At 39.7% G+C, this 22,927-nt stretch overlaps 1 protein-coding gene across 2 annotated transcripts in view; it reads right to left on the reverse strand.

Moving 5' to 3' along the window:
• LOC139774075 (EGFR adapter protein) overlaps positions 1–22,927 on the reverse strand; it is a 105,935-nt gene that overhangs the window by 45,459 nt on the left and 37,549 nt on the right. The window contains exons 1-2 of one of the 2 annotated variants that reach the window (XM_071709023.1): positions 16,784–17,154; positions 10,271–10,351 (exon numbers count right to left, since the gene is read on the reverse strand). In XM_071709023.1, the coding sequence (XP_071565124.1) occupies positions 10,271–10,351; positions 16,784–16,822 (120 nt within the window). In that variant the 5' untranslated portion in view covers positions 16,823–17,154. Of the gene's footprint in view, positions 1–10,270; positions 10,352–16,783; positions 17,155–22,927 lie in introns of those variants that run through there. The other variant, XM_071709024.1, reaches the window with a different exon arrangement.

Raw genomic sequence — 22,927 nt, forward strand, 5'->3', positions numbered from 1 at the left:
TGCTCAAAATTGTATGTGTGAAATGTCTTTCAAGGACAATGGACTAGACCACGTTATCGCCATTCATCGTGCGATATATATTGCACCGGCGCTCTTTAAACCTTTTAAGTCGGCAACACGCTGTCGTACCGCCAACTGGAATGGAAAGGCTCTTAGCAGGTGCTTTAGGTGGGCGTGTTCAACCACGATATAGTACCTTTTAACCGCGGAAACGGTAGAAAGCACAACTACGACCTGTCGACCCCCCTTTCCTTCTCTTTTTATCCTCACCTTTCCTTTCTTTCATTGCATCCGACCACAAGCGAGGAACAAAATTTCCCCGATTCTTTTTACACTCGCAGCGTGTAATAAATAAATTTCTAAATACGTTTCGGAAACAGAGACAATTGCGGTTTACCTCAAAGAATCCGAGTCATATTCGCCCTTCTTTTTATTGTGCATTTAGCACTTTTAAGCATTACGTATGTATGTATGTCATTTCGTTTATAACGTATGCAGGCGTATATATTTACTTCTTGAATACGTGCCAGTTTAAAAGCCGGAAACATTCCGCGCGAAAAGTCCAAATGCGAATCATATCCGGCCGAAAGAAATTCACGAAAAAGTCAGTGCTCTAAATATTACAACCCCCTTTGCTCGAACGAAAGCCGTCACGTTGGACCTTTCGCGTGCGTACAAGGCGTTCTAACATCCACGATGCGCTATGCGCGGAAACCCCGTGGCTCGCCATAAAGAAAATCCGTGACGGGTCTAGCTTCCGGCTTTTCTCCAGAAATGTCCCCTCCTCTTTCGCCACCCCGTACGTCTTTCTCCAAAAAGTATCGCTTCTGGCACCGACCTGCTGCCGTACCCCAGCCTCCTTGCATACTGAACGTATGTATGTCATCCCCTTCCGCACAGCGGGACGCGAGATACGCCCTTCGATCGGTTTGTCTTCGCTTTCCAATGGCAAAAATGCGCCCTCGAATAGCTTTGAAAGACGTATTTTAAATTTTAACATCGAGATCTGCCGCAAGACGAGCCTTTTCCGCGAATTTCTCGCTTTAAATTTTCTTTCATTTCAGAATTCAAGAAAGACAGGCGAATCAGCTTTTGCGTTTTTATGGACGTAACTGTTTATTAATAGAGTCTATTCAATAATATTATTTTAAAATAGAACTCCGAGATGACCGGACCAAAGCGACTGGACTGACAACGCCACGTTACGTGAAGGACGATGTGATTAGTCAAAAGCATACGTGGTGTCGCGTGTTAGCCTTTCGTAAATATTTAATGACACGTTCTCTGGCCCACGGCCAATCAGCCAACAAGAAGAACTGGTTTAGTTATGGCGCGGCAGATGAGATAATTATTGGCGATGATCGGTACCTACTGCGAGACGCAATGAATTTGCAATAATCGCTCAAATTGCTGTGTGGGATCAAAAAGAAAAAGCGGGAAAAACAACTGGATTTTGTGGGCTTAATTATACCGGTTTGATTGTCTGGAAATTACCGCAATGTTGATTGAACTGCTATTTCGATCGATCAACGTCGTGATCACGATAGGGAATCATCGAATATATATTGTAACACCTTAATTTATCAAATAATTATAGAGAATCATATGAAAACTTTCTTGTCTGAGATACGAGTTATACGATTGTTTCTTCGTGCTAGAACTTTGATGCTAGAAATTTGTTTATACTTTTCTGTGATTATTTCTACGTTAGAACAATAAGGGGAAGAGAATAATATTGCAGTATTTTCCGTGATTTAATGAAGAGGATAATAATAATATAATTTTTGTTTTCGAAAACACGTGAGAGAGGAGGTTATTTTAACATTATTAAATTTTATAATCTTCATTTTCCCCACTTCCAGACATACATTTACGAATATGCAAAAATGAATATGAAACGTCGCGAATATATTTGATTATACATCACATTATATAGCAGTTCATTTGAAATTGAATGTACAGGCAAAACAAATTAATAACACGCATCGCTGCGAGAGTGTACGTATCAATATCCGCTGCAATCCAATTTTACTAATCCATTGTTTGTCTGAAATTCAATTACTGATAAATCATACGAGTCCATCTGGGTTTTCGAAAAAGCCAGAAATTCATTGTTGACGATGTAAAATCAAATCGTAGCTCGAGATGCCTTTGTACCGTTGCATACACACATGATCCCGATATGAGAATATCGCCGTTTTCCCTACAGTTTTCCTTGAAACTGCACCGAGCTAACACCGGGCAAGAAGTTTTCTCCTTTCCGAGACTACTCGGTATGAGTTACAAGAAGAAAAACGTGCGGGAGAACGGACGCGAATGGAACTGCCGCAACGACGGCAGAGTTTCACCGTAATATTCGAGATCATTTGAGATACTTTCAAAGGATGGGCTCGTGTCCAGCAAGCGAAAGAGAGAAAAGGAAGGAAAAATAGTACAGACATCGCGTTCCGATCTCCATTCCGAGAAGGGACCTGCGCGATGTATCCACGTGGTTCCTTCTCCGCGTCTATGTATTTCATCTTTCGTACGAATGCAGAGTGCTCGCAGGTTTGCAAATCGATACCGAGCTTCGTCCGCAAACTATCCGTTGGATATTTTTTACTCGGTAATACTATTAACGCTCTGTTCAATTAAATAATAATACCGCAAGCTCTCTCTATTATTGGCGCGCTCGTGCCGCTAAAATAGATGTCTATTTCTTCCATATCTCGCGTATTTCAGTGTTCTATTATCGTGATCTCGTGTCACTCAACAGGATTTATTTAATCAAAGTTTGTTTTGCTACAATAGTTCTTTCTATCGAGTTATATTTTTAACGTGTCGTATTATTTAACATATTTATGGTAATAAAGTCATGACTATAAATTTTTTAAATCTTATCTTATATTTATAGATTAGATAGTAAATACATCGCATAACTCTCTTTCTCCAATTCATAAATTATTTTTGTAGAAATTCAATATCTTTGTAAAAATATATTACTGAGAAATAAGAAAATTGTATAATATTAAAAATAACCAAACAACTCTGACTAGGCAGAAATAAAAAATTAATTAATATTCCATGAATAAAGACGAGAGAACTTAAAAATTGCGGTTTCACTTTGTCTGTGCTTGCTTTATCCTTGCCTTATCCTTTAAGCTTCGCCCTTCTGAACCACCGCTCTTCGCCCGGCCTGCTGTTTCTCTTTTCGCGTTTGTCAGAGGCAATGACAGGATATTAAAGTAGGAACAACGCGTAGACTGCAGACTGTAAATATCCGGTGGTGCTCGGCTTGCCTGACGTTCACAGTGAACAGGCGGATAAACCTACGCCAGCAAAAGGATTCCCAACGAGCCGGACATGGGCGGCCGCTGTCCGTATGGAAATGCACCGCAGAGTTTATTGCACGCTGGCTATGAAGCGCCGGTTGAGATAATAGCGTTGATGAGGAAGATATAAATTACTTGATGCTGCGAATAAGTGACAAAGACGGCATGCGGCCGTTATCCTTCTCCTGCGTTGGCGTACGCGTATTGCGCGAGTTACTCGACCGACTGCCTGATTGATTGAATACACTTCGCGATAAGAAGTACCGTTGCAGCAGTAATCGACGCAATAATTATTTTAATCCTTTCGCGCAGGTCGCTATTTTTGAAATTTTAATTTAGAACCTATTAATTCTTCTTTAAATAAAATGAAGAATAAAATATAGGACAAAGTTTCCGATGTGAAAAATTCGAAAATTGCATACTTTCTTATTATTATATGTTAATTAAAAGTTTTACAAGAGATCCTATATTCCTTGTCGGAGTAGCCGCAAAGTAACTTCTCGAAAATTTAGAGCTCTAATATAGAGAGACTACGGGAGAATTTATGAATCTCAATGACGAGAGAAGCAATATCGCGTGGCTATTCTTTATTGTAGCTAATAAAGAAAGTCTTAGAACGGCCCAGGTTTATGCGGAAGTCACCTTTTCTTATTCGAGATTAAGTCATTTTTCTTTCTCGGGAATCGACTCGCGAACATTATAATTGTTGAAATCCGATACCGGAAGCGCATAATTTAATCTTCCTGAATGAATTCTTGAAATAACGAACAACTAAAATTACAGACTCAATTCCGACATAATTAATTAGACTGTCTATTTTAGTTTAAATTTGCAATTGTAATGTAAATAACAAAGACAGCACGGTTAATTAAAAAATTAAATATGTAAACTGTAGATACGTTTATGGTAAAACGTGCTGAGATGGAAAAATAAAGGAAAATGTTTCTTTTAAAGAAAATTTTGTTCCTCAACTTATTAACTTTCTTTTCTCTCTACCGAAAAATTCGAAAAATTTTGTAAGAGAGGTACTGTGTCCACAGGGTTTACAAGAAAAGCCTCTCTCTCTAGACGAGCATATTCTGCCTGATAGCTATATCGAGCAGGACGATTTCTGCATCGCCGAGCAAAACGAGCGTAACCGATGTCTGCCAGGAATAGTTGAAACCACATCGAGTGTGAAAATATTTGGAACCGTAGAAAAGGCTCTTTGACTTTGACCTGAATCGAGCATCTCTCGATTTTCTACGTCTCGGAAGAAAACCTTGCTTGCCCATGAAGGAGGAAAGGGGTAGGATGAATGGGATATAAGAAGGCCGAAGGGAGAATAGAGAGAAGGAGCGAAGGGAGAAAGAGAGGGGGAAAATACCGTAAGCGCTGTAGAGACTCCATCGGTAGTCTGGCTGGTGGATCCTCTCGTAAAAGTGAGCCCGGGAGAGTAATAAAAAGAGCGACAGATAAGCCGCTTCGTATTGCCTTTCGATCGATGGCGTGTTGCATTGACGTACGTGCCGAGTGAGCTCGTGCCGAACACTTCTCGGTGATAATCCTCGAATTCCTTGCCAATACGTTTCTGTAATCTACGACTGAGAATATCCGCACGGTGAGTGTTTCGCTGCGGTAGAGCGAGTTAACTTGGCGATTCTTTTTCCTCTCTTTTCTTCCCTCTTTCCTTCTCAGTTTCTCCCAAATAATTGGTGGGCAACGAAAGACTCCGCCTTTTCAAATCGAATTTACTTAAAACTTCCACTCCGCGGATTAATCCATTTTTGCATAAACAGCGTCCACTTAGAGCGTCTTTCAGTTCCGACGGTGTCCGGCGTTGCTAAACTTTTTTGCGTCAAAAGCCCACTCTCGTCGCATCTGCATCTACATCACCAATACGCTCGCACGACTCGCGTTCGTGCTCAACGCACTCGTGTCTCGGGACCAAGAAACGAAAAAGAGGGGAGAAGGGCGATTCGCACACACGTTCAACGAAGGAGTTCAACGACCTGCGGGAATGCCAGGGCACCGGCAGGCTATCGTTTTAAACCGTGTTCGGCAATCTCGTAAGACCCGCCGCCGCCGTATGTGGAGGCGCGTACTTTTGATAACGGCGACCCCACGGAAGGGATTACGGGGAGATCGGTGGCGAGCTCCGCGAGCGGGATGAAGGGACGGGATGGGGGCGCACAAAACGGGCATTGAAACCGATGTATAATTTCGACGAGCTCGATGCTGCAGGAAGCGGAAAAATGCACTTTGTCACTATCGTCGCGCTGTCACAATCGCGGCCGTGCGATCATATTCGCAACGGTCGCAACATTCGAAATTCACGCCTGCCAGAGTTGTGCAGACGTTTAATCGGTACGGTCGGTTCGTTGCGGATTGTACATGACCCATATGCAGCAACGGCGCGGCGTCCTCGACGTTGTCGGCGACTGTCCGGTAAACCGATACCGAAACCGCACCGTCGTAAATGTGGGAAGGCGGAAAGTGTGAGTGCGGATAGATCGATTTTCCACGATTCCCCGTGGTGGTTTCGCGGTAAATCGTAATTTGAGGATGAACCGGTTAAACGTGATTTTCGCTCTTTGTTCTCCGAAGGCTGCGAGTCGACTTCGTCGTACAAGTTAAATTTCAAAGATCCGAAAAATAGTTGAGCAGCGTATCGTCCCAGATTTCAGCCTTCTCCTCTCGTTTTCACGAGGATCACACTTTCACAAAACAATCGGTGGTAGAACAACGGCGTTAAGGGATTCCTAGATTTCCTAGTAATTAGCGTGTAGCGCGAGCTCGCGGAAGATTAGACCATTGTCGTTTTTCTTTATTTTCAACCCCCCCGTGATAAAAGAGTATCCCGGAATACCGAAGAGAGAAAGAGAGCAAGTGAAAGAGGTCGACGACTACGCATCCCCGAAATCAATATGGATACCTACACGTCTGCGATATACCCCGCACGTGCTCTCACGCGTTTCGGGACCTTTCACCGTGTCTATAGGGTGGTCAACGTGTCAGGGGTGGAAAGACACCCTTCTCCGTGACAAACTGCCCCATACGTCGTGATCCACGAAACGAAAGCGACGCTTCTATGTCATTGACCACCGTGACAAATTTCTACTCGTGTATATCCATTATTTACCCTCGGTTCACTGATGTACGATTACAAAATTATTCCGTACGTGTGTAACGATGCGGAAAGATATATTTTTTTGCAATACTAGACATTTACAAATCTTCAGTAAACGCATTCGAATAATTGAGTTGGTGTAGATATTAATATTTGGATCGTCACGGAATTTAAAGAGAAAAATACAAGCTTAATGAATCATAAATGGATCAATCGATTTGCATCGTTTTAAAGCATAAACTTGTGTAATATAAATTCAGTCTATCGTCGTTCAGTTTTATACAAATGATTTCCGATTGTTTGCTGTCGCAGGCACTTTCGGATGCATACCTCAAGATCGTATTTCTTTGACACGACTGCCTTTGTCATAGCTTTAATAACTTAGCAAGACAGAAACCTGAGAAGAAGAAACCGATGGTATGTCAATACATCATGCTGCTGTAGAATGCGTTTATTGGATTTTTTCCGATTAAATTACATTCCACGATGGCTCATCGATTTGATTTTGAATTTTAATAGCGCGGTCGCGATTTCTTTAGATCTCATCTTATACTCTATCGCAAAATTAAGCGCATTTAATAACTATTATAATATTTAAAAATTTAATAATTATAACAACAATATAAAAATAAAGCTTATACAGTATTTCAATTTGTAATGGCAATACGTTTGATGAAAAAATAATGGATATTTCAAAATTCGTGCGTAACTTTGAAAGAGGGCTATTTCAGGTTAAATGATTTTTCGGTACGATGTATTTCCGTTAACCGACCGTGCCGGTACAATGTGTCCCAGCTGGATATCTCGCGAAAAAATTCGGACCACTGTTTGACACCCCGTGAAAGCGTCTCATGTAATTGGCAATTAAAGCAGATGGCTTTGACAACCTATCCACTCCGCGACACTTGAAATTCGTATGTGCTAAAGAGAACGACGGAATTATCCGCACAAATGTTCTAACTTCGTCAAATAAATTTCTGTTTATTCGCACTGCCATTTTTTTTTTGTTAAACTCCCGCGAGAGAAATGCCATTGAATGATTTTGTTTCAATTTAAATCCGGGATAAAGGCCTCGAAAGTCCCTTTGAGCGATTTCCGCTGCGAATTTTCGTTTTGCTGTAGAAAAATGTCCTTTGAGCAGGGAAACGAAATACGATAAAAACTCCAGACAATTTTTACGATAGTTGTTTTTGGTTTACTACCGTTTTAGACACATCCAATGTTTCAAAAAAATTTTCACAAAAATGTGATTACTTAAAATGACGAGAAAAGATCCTATTATTACAATATTCGTGTAAATTTACAAGGTATACATAACAATTAATTTCTAAATATTTTTAGACGTTTTCAACAAGACAAATATAAAAACAAAATTAATTTTCTTTAGATTTTATGAATGTCTTGCATTAAATTTAAAAATATGTTATAATTTCATGTACAATACATTGTCACTTCTCCAGCTTTAAAAGTACAACAGGAGGAAAACGATATATATCCCTTCTCTTTTACCATTTTAAGTCGAAAGATTTACTCGAGACGACCATGTAATATTTTATTCTCGAATTTTTATGACTAATAAAAAGTCAGAGGATTATCTCATTATAAGAACCGATACAAACTGCCGGAGTTGCTTTAAGTTAAATATTGCCTAGTTTTTAAAATAAAAGTTAAACTTGCCATAAAAGGCTTGAATCTATTGAATAATGTATTATTTACACGAATAAAGTTTATTTACCGAATTAATTTTATCTCTCAATTAACAAATAACGTTTACGCTTGTAGTCAACATATAAATATAAATGCTTAGTTATTAAAATAGGTCAATAAATTAATAATCGTCTTGATAAAAAAATAAAGTTATAAAAATAAACAAAAAGCTTGGAGAAGAAAAGAGAAAAATAAATAAATCAAAGCGCCTGAGAAAAATGTAATTTAATCTCACCTCATAAACTAAAGTCTTTTTTTAGAAAAAAAATTTTTTTTGTAAAATTTAGTAAAAAGAGGAACCGTGATAATTAGTCGCATTAATAAAATTTCGTATTTTACATGCTGTTGTGATTGTAGCACAAAACAGGGAAATACCAACACCCGACTGGCATCAGTAGGCGACCGGCGAAGCGTCTCTTAACCAACCGAGCGTGATTTTCGCCTCATTTACGGCGGCCGTATAAATATAAATGTTGCAGGGGTGAGACGAGATATACGCGCATTTACGGCGTGTTACACTAAACGCTTCTTTGAAAGTCTGATCTTCCACGATGGAGTACAACAATAGGGACGATTTTCGAAAGTGCGCATTGAGTGGGAACGATCTGAACATGGGGAGACAAGTGACTCGTCGAATTTACGACTCATTACATTAGAGATTACTCGTATCCTCTCATTTCGTTACCACGAATCTACAACTTTATTTATAAGCAAAAAAGACCGAATCTATTATTATACAAGAGATCACAAATGATTTTTTTATAGACAAAATAAGTCGGAGAAAATTATTCTGTTTTTCTTTCGATATCGCATCAAATTATTGAAAGTACCTCATAAAAATATCCAATTAATTCTTTATCTGTAATGATTTCTGCAATAAGAGACATTAAACAATTAAATAATATTAAATAATTCAAACTCTCTTACTTCTGTAAGACTTTTCCTTTCACTACACAAACCCTTTCAAGAATATGGATGGTACATTAATTGAAGTCCTAATTAGCAGAAGACATAATGCTTATCAGAATTTCCTCACAATAATATACTCAGCTTGCATTTAAATCGGCTAATTAACAATTATAGTAAAGACGTAAAGAGCATATCAACACAATGTATCAGTATATCTCTGTTATTTACAATAAAAGGAAGAAAAAAAGACATACAATAAGAACGCCAATGCATTTAATTTTAACCGTTGGCAACTATTCAAGTAAAATTCGCCAAAACGAGCGTGGCGCGCGTACACTCTAATGAAGTAGTATCACGGGAAAAGTAGCAACGCGCGTTCTTATACACGCAGGCTACTCGACACGCACACCTGCGCACACATACGTACGGAGATTAAGTAGGAACTTCCTGGCACGAGTTATTCTCGCTCGTAGGTAAACATATTCAACTCCGACGAAACTCAAAGCCGAAATTTTGCTGATCCGTTCAGGTACGAGAGTCATTACTAGATTTACAGTAATAGCGTAGCTTAGAATAATAATCCCCCCTAACATGAGAGCCGTTTTGATTCCTTTGCCATATGGCATTCATCTGTTCGGGCTAATTACGAAATGTATTTGCCGTTGATTGCAATTGATGTCAAGCATTAAAACGGATGGAATAAGCCCCCCATCAATGAGCGTCATCATGCGTCGTTATTTACGATATTCCATTATACCTCAGAGGCGATCGTAAAACACAATGGATCGGGATAACGGCGGTTTTTTAAAAGTAATATCTAAATATCTTAAGAGATTGTAAGTGAGGATCTACACGGTTTTACGCTCATCTCGTACACACATCTTTCGTAATGTCGAGATCGCGCGACGATTTGAATATAAAACTGGTGAATTCATCATGCATGCAAAACGGGAAAACAAACAGGGCGAAAATGGGACCGGTGGTATATGCCGCGCCATTATCCTAGGATCTTATTGCTTCTTATTATGCGAAGAGACGCTCTAGAATAATTCGTCTTGCCGCGCATTACCGGAAGGAGCAGGTTTTGCCATCCCCGGAAGGAAAACAATGTTACCTTGCAGACATAATTTGTCATTTCTCGCAATCATAATGATAATCATATTCTCGTAGGGCGCGGATGCTAAATTAGAAATAGTTTTCAGTACACGAGCAGAATTAGGGGAGAGGCACTTACCCTGAGGATCTCCAATTGGGAGCGCACAAATTCCGCGCGGCTGGCAATGTCGGGAACCGCCACAGGAAACGAACCCATGTACTGCGACAGAAAGAACTCCGTATTAGAAGCGATGCATGAGAAAAGTTTCCTCGAGTGTAGTTTCCGCTTTCGAAAAACTTTAGAGATGTTAAATAAGGGCGGCTGCTGACAAAAAGAATTTCACTTCTTTTCCAGCAATATAAATTAAGTCAAAATTCTTTCCGAGAAACGCATGTTTAGTATCACTGTAATCGAATATTCTCACGAATAGGCTGCTATTCTTGCGTGTTTAATATATATAAATATTTTTTACGCTCTCTCTAATGTGTTTATTATACGCTTGCTGAGAAATAATTATCAGCTCGTCGACGCAACCATGCTTCGAAGGGTCACAACCCAACCCGGCGGGTGGCCGTCAGACAACGACATCACACATATAGCGGGAAAACTATACAGCCACGCACACGCCGTTGGAGAACAATAAAGGCAGACCTGGCCTACGACAAGAATTTAATTTCCTTTTTCCGTTTCGAGGACATCCGTGCACCGGAACGCGACTCCCTCCCCGCCCCTCCCCTCCCCATCTGCCGCAGACCCGCCATTTCCTTTCAATAGTCAATTTGGCTGGCGATCATCCCTGCCCTCACGCGTCGAGACGAAATTTGGAAAATTTCGTTTCTACCCTCGATCGAGAGGCAACTGCTTTTCTCTCGGCTCAAAGGGAGGCTATCCGACGAGGGATTCTTAGAAAATTTTTTACCGATTTCGCGTTTCCTCTCTATATTATCGATGCCGTGAGAAGCGTATGGCAATACAAACGAGATTTAGAAATATATTTGATCGATCACAGCGATTTGATCCTTGTTAAATGAATTGGCTTTACGTAGTTGGTTCATTTTTTGCAACGATGTCTTGCGCTGGTAGAAAAAAAACAAAATTGAAAAAATATTCTCGATAAATAAGTTCGAAAGACTCGTATTTCCGGTATGAGAATATCTCTTGCCTGATCAAACGGGTCGCGCGCCGATTATGTGGTCGATAAAAATAGCGACCCTCCAAACACGATAAATAAAAGTATACGGGGGATGGATTCTAGGGACGTAATAAATAACGATACCTAACGCAATTATGTGCTCACGGTACGCGGACACATATTTCTTTTTCATATAAAACCACAGCAAGAATACCGAAGCTCTATAAGGTATTTGCGAATAACGAAAGATAGATTAACTTAATAAAGTTTCACGAATGAATTAATACGTAATAGAGAGAAAATTCGGGAAAGAAAATTACGAATTGAAGTATAGCAGAATATAATGCGTTTGATTTACGATTCCGCCGCGGTTTCTGCGCTGGTGAATTTTTCCTAGCTGGCAGTATTTTGATCGGTAGATTCGTACCGCAATATAATCCGGGTTTTAATCCTCCCGGATGATTCTCATTGTTGTGTTTCATCGAACTTGTCTCTGAGAGGATCTCCTCCCGGAATCGCTGGGATTTTCCTGAATTATTATGCCACTGCGCAGAAGGGCTGGAATACTCACCGAGAGAGAATTCCATAGGGGATGGATGTTTTATAAAAATATTGGGGTGGATGAGCTCTTATTATTATGAATACAAAACGTGAAATTGCCTCTTTTTCCTAATTATTCATAGGTCAATATTGGAAAGCAAGGATATGAAATAATTTCAGAATATTCAAAAAAAATGTCCTTTTCTCATGAATATATTCAAATTCATTTGTACGATAAGATTGTTATTAAAATTATTAATAATAATGTTATAAATTATATAATAATATAACAATGTTATAATTGTTATAGACATTGTAACTCGAGAAGGAAGTCATCTATAAATTTATTTCAAAATTTTGTTTTTAGAAATTTCAGATTTAGTAAATCTCCTTTCTCTTAATGCTCTTTTACATACACATATATACCAACGAGTTACCTTATGTACTTCTATAACTTCTTTTATCATCGCCCAGTTTTATGATAAAAACCGATTCCGCCGCATCGTGTCGCGCAAACAGCGTGCTGTTCCGCAATTACCGCATTTCCACCAGCGCGGGCAATCGGCCGTGCTAATATCTCACAGGCGCTAAAACGAACGTTAAAACGAATCGATTGAACGATCACGACAATCGAAGAATGTAAAAGCCCGTTTCTCCACGACGCTCACCGTCACCGCACATGGTGCTGCCGCAAGGGTGGAATCGTTACGATTATTACGTGCGGCACTATAAATCTACGATATATTTCACGGTGGCGAAACACATTGGTTATTTTATTCGATCGCTTATATCCCACTTGAGCTATACGATTCTCTCGTTCACGTCGCGCATAAGTATCAGCCGAATGACGCAATGACACAATCATCCATTCCGCGGCACCTGTTTTAATAAACCAAAGTTATTTTTCTTCTATATGTTTTTGAAAATTAAACAAATTAAAGTAATTAATTGGTAATTGATAAACAAACGCATGTGTATATAAGTGTATATAAGAAAAGACGTAAATCTCTCTTTATTTAAATTCAAGTTCCCAACACACACAGCGTTCTTTTCGATATTTCGATTTCCTCAATTATTGTCAATTATTATAACCTCGCGAATCCTTCCTTTAATAATTCTTGTTTACTCTTCCTTGTAATATATATACACATATCTCATTAATTGCACGATGTCTCATACGCCACCGGTGGAAGGACGGACAGAAATAATCGCAACTCTTCCCGTCTCTCATTATCTACCGACAAAATTACAGCATACGTGCGGACTAACGAGCTTGTTGACGGAATTCCCGTCACTATAGCATCATAGAGTACCCAATTTCGTCTGGATACCGAGAACATTCTTGTTGAAGAATCGCGGTTGCTCTACTTTCTTGGAGATCCGCGGTTGCATGGAAACCGATATAATTCATTCTTTTGCTGAGCAATAAAAATTATCTATTGTAATTTTTTATATTTAAATATGCACAAGCAATATTAACTAATACGACAATTATCTGTATTTTTAATATGTTAATATATTAATTTTGTTTTAATATATTAATATATTAGTTAGATGTTACTAATATAGCTTAACACTACTTTAGTTCCAATTTTTTTCGGTTAGAAAGACTGAGATGCTAATTCATTATTTTTTCTGCTTTATATAAATAATATTTTATCAGCAGAGTCTACAATATACAGATTAGAAATATATTAAATCGCCCATGTCGACTAATGGAATATCGAATCCTCCTTCCTTCGACGGATGCTGCGAAAATTGCTGCTGTAACCTTTTTATACATGCATTATTGCGAACGGGTCACCCATGTTCAACAGTAAATCCGTTTATGTCGCAAGCGCTATCTTATATATGGTAAAGATCACTTTCACCGATCGTTGAATTTCACGAAATTATGCGGAAGTCGAGAGATTCGATTAACCATCGCGTGCCGGAGGCCAGAAGCGTATCGTGTCACTGTCGTGTTCACTGTCGCTCTCGTGCGATCTGACTCGAATACTTTCACGCCCTGGAGATGTCGATTCGCAAGTGATTTCGAAAAGAAGTCTATCAATATACAGCTACCTGTCAAGACAAATATCTGAGCACAATGTAAGACGAAATCGGATCTTATTGTAAAAATAATTTTTTAATTGTCAAAATAATTTTTTCTACCCTTGTGTATTTTTATAATTAAATTTCATCAGTTGTTTATAGGCACGCTAATCGTAAGCGATATGCTCTTATCCGATATCGATATTAAACAGCTTTGTGCCTCCGTCTGAAAGTCTAGCGCGCTCCGATTAGATTTGAGCTTATCCCACCGGGAGGGACCGGGGTGAGATGTCAGTTTCTGACGATAATGGGGTATTCGTTACGTTATCGCGAACGAAATTGCATCCGCGCGCAGGTCTGCATAGTTCGCCGCGCTTACCAAGCGTAGTCACGTTGTAACTGTTGACATTTTCGTGCGCTCCGTCACGGGAGTCGTGACGGAGAATACCGACGCAGGATAGAAAGGACGTTGCGTAAAACGTGCGCAGCATTTAAATGATTCGGAGTGCCATTGCGGAATGGGAATCGAATCATCGTGCGTAAGGGACGGTATCGGAAATCGATGACTCCCGATTAGAGTTCGTCTCCCAATAATTAGATCGGCTATTTTAGAAAGGGCATACCAAATCTTGAATCCAGCGATATCTATCAAAATAATCTAAATTGTTCGATCTGCGAACTGATAGTCGCCAGAAGTTTATCGATTATCTTTTTAGGGATTATGTAATTATAAAATTATCTCTTTTTATATAATATTATTATTGCAGAAGCAAAAACGATCGCTGGCACTGTTTAAATTCATGGTGTCAAATTATACTCAATTTGAGTCATTTTAAACCATTCCTATAGATCGCAATTGCTCCCATTCAAAATATATCATTAATTTAATGATGTTAATTTAACTAAACCAATGGAATTAAAATAATACTGTTTTGCGTTAAAATAATAAATTTCGGCACACATTGTAGTTAAAAATAACAAATTGTTATTTAATTCAAGGTATTAGTTTAAATTTTATTCTTTAATATTTAACAGTGTGCGATCTCGAAGATTAGGAAAACGGCTGATTAACAACAAGATAAGTATAATATGCATGGAAGACAAAGATGTATATGTAGAATAACGTTAATGAGATTGCTGGTAATAATTTCCGATAATTATAATCGGACTCTTTTACAAAGCGGTCATTACACCGACTACTCCCTTTGAGTAACGCGAAGAAATGGGAGTCAAAACAGATCGGTAAAACAACTCGGCGATTTTAACAATGGTTAAAACGCAGAACAGAAGGAACCGAATATTTGTTATTCGAGTGGGTGAACGGCTTTTACCATCGGCTATGCACGTCGAAAAGTTTTAAATTACGTCAGCATTGTACGAGTACAATGTGCTGTCAGTGTATCGAGTGTATGACGGGAACAATCGCGCGTACCCCGCGGACGATTTAAAAATGCAATCTACGATAACTGCGTCGGTTACTACGAGATTAGTAAATTCGCTGAATGCAAATTAATCTCAGCCGAGTTTATCGAACGGAAACGGTGGATACTTGGGATGCTGATGGAGTACACTGATAAAGTACCCCGATGGCGCAAGACTGTTTCACAAACGAAAACGTTTTTACTTTATCGCGATCGAAATTGCCTTTCCGTGTTTCGCGTTTTAATAGGATTGACGCGCGTTGGATAGCGAAAAAAAAGACGAAATAAGAACACTTCAAAGCGGAATGAAAACATAATGGGGCATATCAATCGGGGTGAGCCGCGGAAAAATTTGGCGCGCGGGATGTTGTCGACACTCCATTATTTATTCACCTGCGAACGTGCCAATCAAGTAAAATTTCAAACCCGTGAAATTGAAGCGCTTTCGAATTAATAAATCGCGTTATATTGCGATAGCGTACTATTTCCACTGTATGATACTTGAGCGCGCGGTCGTTCATTACATCAATAAATATTGTGTCTGTCTCCTGATACAGGATACAGCTGTCGCAGACGCACGCGATGCCGACGTATTCGAAATCCGCGCATCAATTAGCTTCGAGATCCGTACCGTTCGTCTTACGAAGCCGCGCGATCTTTCTTCCGCTCGCAATGTAACATTCTGGCAGTTGTCTCTAACTTCTTAGCGATTGTTCGAGTTCGAGATGTACGAGATTGTTCCGAGCGCGCAACGCAGCGAGTTCGTAAACAGAGAAACGAGGCGAGATACAGGGGGAGGAGATTTATATCCGTTCGTTTCCTCGAAGAAAGAGGGACACGATCGCGGGGCGAAGATGCGAGGGAAGACTCCTTACAGCATACGCACCCGCGGCTCGCACGGAACGAAACGAGATAAGATGAAACGAGATGAGACGAAACGAGACGAGACGAAACGAGACGAGACAAGATACGGATGCGTACGATGCACTGCACGCGCGAGATTCCGTGCGAAATGCGCGAGCATGCGGCCGCGCGCGGCCGCGTGCGTGTCACGGGCGTTGCGCCCAGCCGCCCCTCGAGAAAGGGAAGAAAAGGAAGAAAAGGAAGAAAAGGAAGAAGAGGAAGAGAGAGTCGTACATGAAAATTACATACCCCGTCTGACTTGCGCTTAAAAGGCCTCTCGGACGAATAACTGTAGTCAGCTAAAAGCCTCTCATACGTCAATGCCACATTTACGAGATTTCGTGGCCTACGCGGGAGGCAGTGATACCTTTCCACGATCTCGGTATCCACGTGCGTGCTTTGTTACCGCACGGATGTCTTAAAGATAATACGATCAACAAATTAGGACAGACACGTGTAGACGTGTGGATCGATCGTTCTCGCTGTGATAGTTATTAACTTAAGTTCCTTCATTTCTCTGTTATTAGCCGTATCAAAATGTGATTATTATTCCTCCGTGATAATCAACCTAATTATATCGTAGCGCCTTAACTACGGTTAATGAATCGTGATAAAATTCACCTTAGCTGCGACGGATCTCTGTGAGAACGTTTCTGCCATAATAAGTATACATCACTTCCCATCTGGTCGGCACCGGTTGCGTTTTCTCAGGAATACATTGGAATACGTTTCGGGATAAAACTTAAAATGAGCTACGTACAGACTTGTTTTTCAGTTCACGTAAAAAAAACACCGCGATGCATTTTCACTGCAACTCTCGTTTTATACTGTGCGAATTCGACGAAAAGTTTCACCATCGCGTTACTTTTACCGACACTTTTCGGGAAAAAAAAATCACGATGCACCCAGCTGCATTCCCGATATAATTCTTCTCAAGTTTAGGCTAATAGCTTCAATTTCACCGTTGAAAAATCGATAGCACTTTTAAACGACTTTTAATGCTGAAACAAGATATTCTTACGTCAATGATATCACATAATTTAATCATAAATAAAGTAAGTAAATGTGTCGTCGATTTAAATTCCGATTTAAATTTACGAGGCTAAATACCTCAGATGCATTTAAATGAGATATTTTTCGCCAACTGGAAAAGAGATAAAGACTGGTCGACCTTTGCACGTTTATATGATAGTCGATATGACATTTGCAACTGGAATTCCAACTGGTTTGGTTTGTATCGTCAGACAGCTCGGATCGCGAATACAAATATGCGCGAAGGAGCGAGAGAACTAATTTGTATTACATTATGCACCAAAATATACGTCTAATTTACATTTACATCGCGTACGTAAATAATAAAAGCAAATTTAAATTAAACGGACAACCAATTAATTATTAATTTATCGCCTATTTAGAATCGAGGATCAACTCGAGAAAATGGAACACGAAACGACAAAGTTAAATTTCAGCGTTATTTAATTATTCTTTAATATCTTTATTGAGAAATTTTATAAAATATTTAAAAAATTCATTGAAGAAATTTTGAGGAACATTTAAATGTATTTTGAGAAACTTTTAAAAAAGTACATCAGGTTTGCAAACGATATTCTTTCAATCTTATGAGACAAATATTTAATTAGGGAAAATAGTTACTTGAAATATGTATCGATACTAAAAGGATGCGTTAATTAAAACGATTAAAACTTTCAGATATTTTGTTAAAGCTACTTTGATTTTATATCGAGTTCCTCGTGAGAATGACTGTAACCAGAGAAAGACTGCCACTTTATTCGAATACTACGTCCTCGTACGCCATCACGCACGTCACGCACATCTTTTTCACCTCGATTGTCAAAACGAGTCATATTCAAAAAGTCACTCCATATACGGAATTGCGCGCGACACAATTTTCAGGAAAAATAAAAAAGAAATACGTGCAGTAGACACTATCATTCATTGGACGATGCAATATTCAAGGTCGAGAGAGAGAGAGAGAGAGCTCAATCCTTTTAAAATCACGATTCAATCTATAACAATCGTCGCGTATCTGGGCCAGCTACCGATAAATCACCCGTGGCATATGCAACTGAAATGTGAGATCTCTTTCACCGTGATTGGATTGCCGGGCCGTTTGTTTGACAATATTGATAGAAAATTCGGCAAAAACGCGTGACTCTTAATACGCGCGATCGCGACATCGCGCGTCAGCGTTAACTGATAAAATAAGAACGATTATCAGATGGCGAATCGACGCGATAACCAACGTCGAGTTTTCAGATCGCGCGTGCACTGGATCTTATCGCCAGGTCGGCCACGTGATGCACTTATAGGCGGTCATCGTAGAAATAACGTGTACCCGACGAAATCACATGGTCCGATCGCCGAGGAGGCAGATCATCGTCCGGAACGCCGAGGAGGCCGGAGTACCGGTGAACGCGCGACGAAAGACTGGCCCGCGGGACCCGGTAAGAGCGGCCCTTTACCGCGCCGGGGCCCCGATGATACGGCGGACGGACGGCGCGGTCGCTAATGGCCAATGGCGCACGGATAAGAGGAAAGGACGTGGAGTCCTAGGAAGGATCCCCGCGTTGTGGAAAAGGAGGAACTGCCCGACTGGTCGTGACGCGTCGAAGAGGCCGAAGGAGAGTAACGGAAGAAAGAAAGAAAGAAAGAAAGAAAAAAAGAGAAAGAAAAGAAGAAAGTGAGAGAGGGGGTGGAGGCGAGTTCGGCAAAGGCCGGTCGAGCACCTGGGCGACATTACTTCTTCGAGTCTTCCGACAGCATGCCTCTTCGCAGGCATACTTTCGTACCCTGACTCGCGTCCCTCGTTTTGCGAACTGCAGCAGCACATCCGATAGCGTGTGAAAAGTTTACTACTGTAACCTTTTTTAATTCGCTATCACGCTGTAATTATTCCGTTTACCACCCACAATTAACGTTACTATTGACGAAGAAGTTTGTTGCTCTTTCACGTTATATTTACATAAGACCAACACGATTGTATTCACTCATGCTGTTTCTTAAGATGACTAGTTTTTAAATGGATTTTTAAGTGTTGTTTTGATTTTCTATACTTGTTCTGATTTTTTACAATCAAATTTTACCCAGAACTTAAAAGATATTGTTGTCAAAATATACTATTTAATTATATGTGAAAAAGATGTGCATATTTCAAGCCTATCGTTGAGCCGTATCTGTCCAATAGTGTATGTTTCTAAAATTTTAAACCGATTAATTCAGAAGAATTGTAATCATCCGAACAGCTTCCGCGTATTTTTTAAATATTCGATAATTGCAATCGATCTCTGGGCGCCTTATGGTAAATCGTACATTATATTTATGTGCTATTTCAATTTTGATATAATATCCTGTCGGAGGACGCGCCTTATTCCGTCACGGAAGATCAAGCGCGCTTCATCTCTATGAAGATCATTGAACGTAATAAGCTGAGCAGCGCTATTCATGATTATCCCATAGCTCGTCGTATCTTCCGTCACTTTGCCACGTTCATCTACTATGACTGTTGCTCGTTCGCAGAATATGCGGAAAACGAAGTGTCACTAACATTCAGCCGATTTTTCTTTGCAAAAATCTCGAAGCACTAATAGCACTCGTATTCTAAGAGTAAAAAACGAAGAGAAAGTTTTAATTTGGTAGTTTAATTATCGGGATATTGAGGCCTAAAATATTGAAACCGCGATAATAATTTCCGCTTTTATTACGAAGAAATTGACTCTCGCAATTAACGCGACATTGGCTACTTTTTGCTAATTCCTGGACATGCTGTGCAACGTTCGTTTTGCGTTTCATTTTCTTCACTTCTTGCCGCCTCATCATAGTCTCACGCATGATTTGCGGATATCCTTCGACCAGTCCGTTCATCTTTTTAGAAAGAATGTCCGCTTTGAACATCCACTTTAGAAAGATTATGCTACGTGCAGATGAATTTCACACACGAAACGTTCATCATAATATCATGACAGATATAGACATTACATTATCCTTGCATGAGAAAGCATGTGTAGAAAATTTCTAAAAAGACATCACGTTGTACATTTAGTTCTCGCTTATGTCTTACTATATCTCCACTTGATTTCGATCACTTATGACTATAAATACCGCAAAATAATGCAATGTGACGTAGGATGTTAAAAATACTCCTAACGGACAAGTTAAAGGGATACGTATAATTATTTCGTTAACACTATCTCGTGACGTCAGGAAACCATAAAGTCATCGCGACCTTCCTGAGTTCGTATGGACACTTGGCTACCTGCCACGTGAATATCTAGGTCTAGGTTTAAGTCTAGATTGTGGTTTATCCTAAAAGCCAGGTTTTATGTCGATTTTATGCACCCATTTTTTAGGGTCAATACTGCGAAAAGGATTAACGGGAGTTTTTGAAAGAAGGTATCCCAAGGAGATGACCGTACGTGTCCTTTCTTGGGACCATGGGCGACGAATCCGTTCCTGGCGCCACGGTGTGTGCTCGCCAGTTGCACACCGGCCGATACCCAGGTCTCCAGACTGCGGCTGCAGCTGCGAACCGGTTATATACTTTCATCTGGCAGTCTTAGCACGGTCCCTAAAAGAGAATCCGATGACTATAGCTGCGGTGCGCGAGGCGCGCGAGGAAAAGAGAAAGGAGAGAAAATGGTGGGGAGAGTTAATGCCTGTACCAAGGCACGCTTATGCATCGGAATAAAGGACGTCTCCCCCTACTCTTTCGTCTTTTTTTTCCTTTCCTTTTCTCTCTCTCTCTCTCTTTTTTTATATTTTAACCCTACCACTTCTTCTGGTATACACCGGCAACACTCTCTTCGGCGCGAGTCACATACTTAGCCGAGTGGACGGCCGTTCAAAAAACGCTGCGCTCCGGAGGCAATACTTGATGAGATCGTATGACGGTCACCGCCGTGATGAAACGCGCATCCTGTTTGGTCGGTAATACATCTGACATGCATACTTGCAGACTAATTGACCGTAGATCAATAATTTGGCCTTGTAGAGCGTTTGGCAGTAAAGCGATATTGAATTAAGCGCTATTTTTGAAAAGAAAAAAAAAAGTTAAATGTATCGACTTGTGCTTTGCTCTATACGTTACTCCGCGTAAAATTGAAAAACGTACGACGATGCAATATATCGATCGGACTTTAAAAGCGACTTTAAATTTCGCGAATTATATGGCGGCGATCGTTGAATTAATGATGTTCACTTCCCAAGTGAACGAGAAATAATAGGGAAGCAGAACTTTGAGCCGCGCTACGCGTTAATAGTTTATCTTTGTGCTTATCTTCTGCGACAGTCGCTTGAAAGAGCATCCGATAGCTGTAACGGTAAGCGCGAGGATAAGAGCGAAGAGGGAGAAGAAAGGAATGAGAAAAGTTGTGCTGCGTATACTAAAGCACAGTTACGTCTTCTTTTCGTTAAGCTACGCTGCGCCAGTTTAACTGCCACGTTCCTTTTGGCGAATCGCGCATCAAACCGGATAGCGACCATCAATGGGATCGAGATTTTGACGTGAATAAAATGACGTAGTTAGTTTTCAAACGGTTACTGAAACTCCAAAGACCGAACTTTCGATAATCTAGAATCGATACGTAGTTGAAAGATATAGGGGGGGTGAACAAACGAGATATAAACGGAGAACAAGAGATAAAGCGGACGGACAATAATAAATTTACTCTCCTTTTTTTCTATGGAACAAATCTCTGAATTTAAATGAAGCAAGCGTTGAGAAACCGATACTCGAATTACTGCATTGATACGCAGGTAGAAACTTTAATAGTTCGCGAGTCTCTACGGTACATTCATAGCCAATTTATTGCCATGTCATCCTACGCGATGACATCCTTTTTCAGGATCGTCATTGATACATTGTCCCAATTTTATCTGTAGAACGTTTTACGCTCGGCTCACCATGCGTAGGCGCCTTCAAGGTCTACTAGTTCGATTTCACGTTTGTAAAGACCATGTAACTGGCGACAAATTGTCATGATCGACTGAAACGAGAGGCCTTGAGACACGATCGTATAATTGGTGTGTAAGAAAGAATGTTTTGGTGATGACAAACGATGATCGTAACGACCGCGACGTAACGACGTAAAAGAGTTTAACATAAATCAATATGAAAGGATGTGATGGATATTATGTCGCATACAGATGTGACAATAGCTTAATCCTTTTTTAATCATCCATTAAAAAGAAATTAAGCTGTAACAAACCTACATTTTTTGCTATTTTTGTATGAAATAAAATTTCATTTTGTGACATCTGCATTAACTTCTCACATTTTAAATGTAAGAAGCCAATATCCGTCTCTTTGATTCTATAAATATAAATTGCTAGCAATTATCGTCACATATCATTTTAATGTTTCCGATACGATAAATTTTATATAAAGATTCTCATTTAAGTTCCCATTTACGAATCGAATTTTATTTTTACTTTGATACATCGATTTTATTTTTATTTTATATATCGACATATAAAAAATTATTTTAATTTCAGTATTTGGAATGTAATGAATAAAGCATGAGCTAGGGCTTTCGCTATTTTGTTCCATTTGTATCAAATAAATATATATCTATATCTTCTTATTTTTTCCATTCATAAATTAGATTGTATCGTGCATCCATGTTTCCTTAAAAGTTTATGGAATTATCACAAAAACATGTGATATGGGTGTATTATAAAATGTGTAAAAATGTACGTGAGTGCCCGGCAGTCCATGGATTTGCTAAGTCTAAATGACTGTATGGATCA

Source organism: Temnothorax nylanderi, unplaced genomic scaffold (assembly GCF_030848795.1).
Source record: "Temnothorax nylanderi isolate EJ_2023f unplaced genomic scaffold, tnyl_v1.0 TNYL_tig0073_pilon, whole genome shotgun sequence".
NCBI lineage: Eukaryota > Metazoa > Arthropoda > Insecta > Hymenoptera > Formicidae > Temnothorax > Temnothorax nylanderi.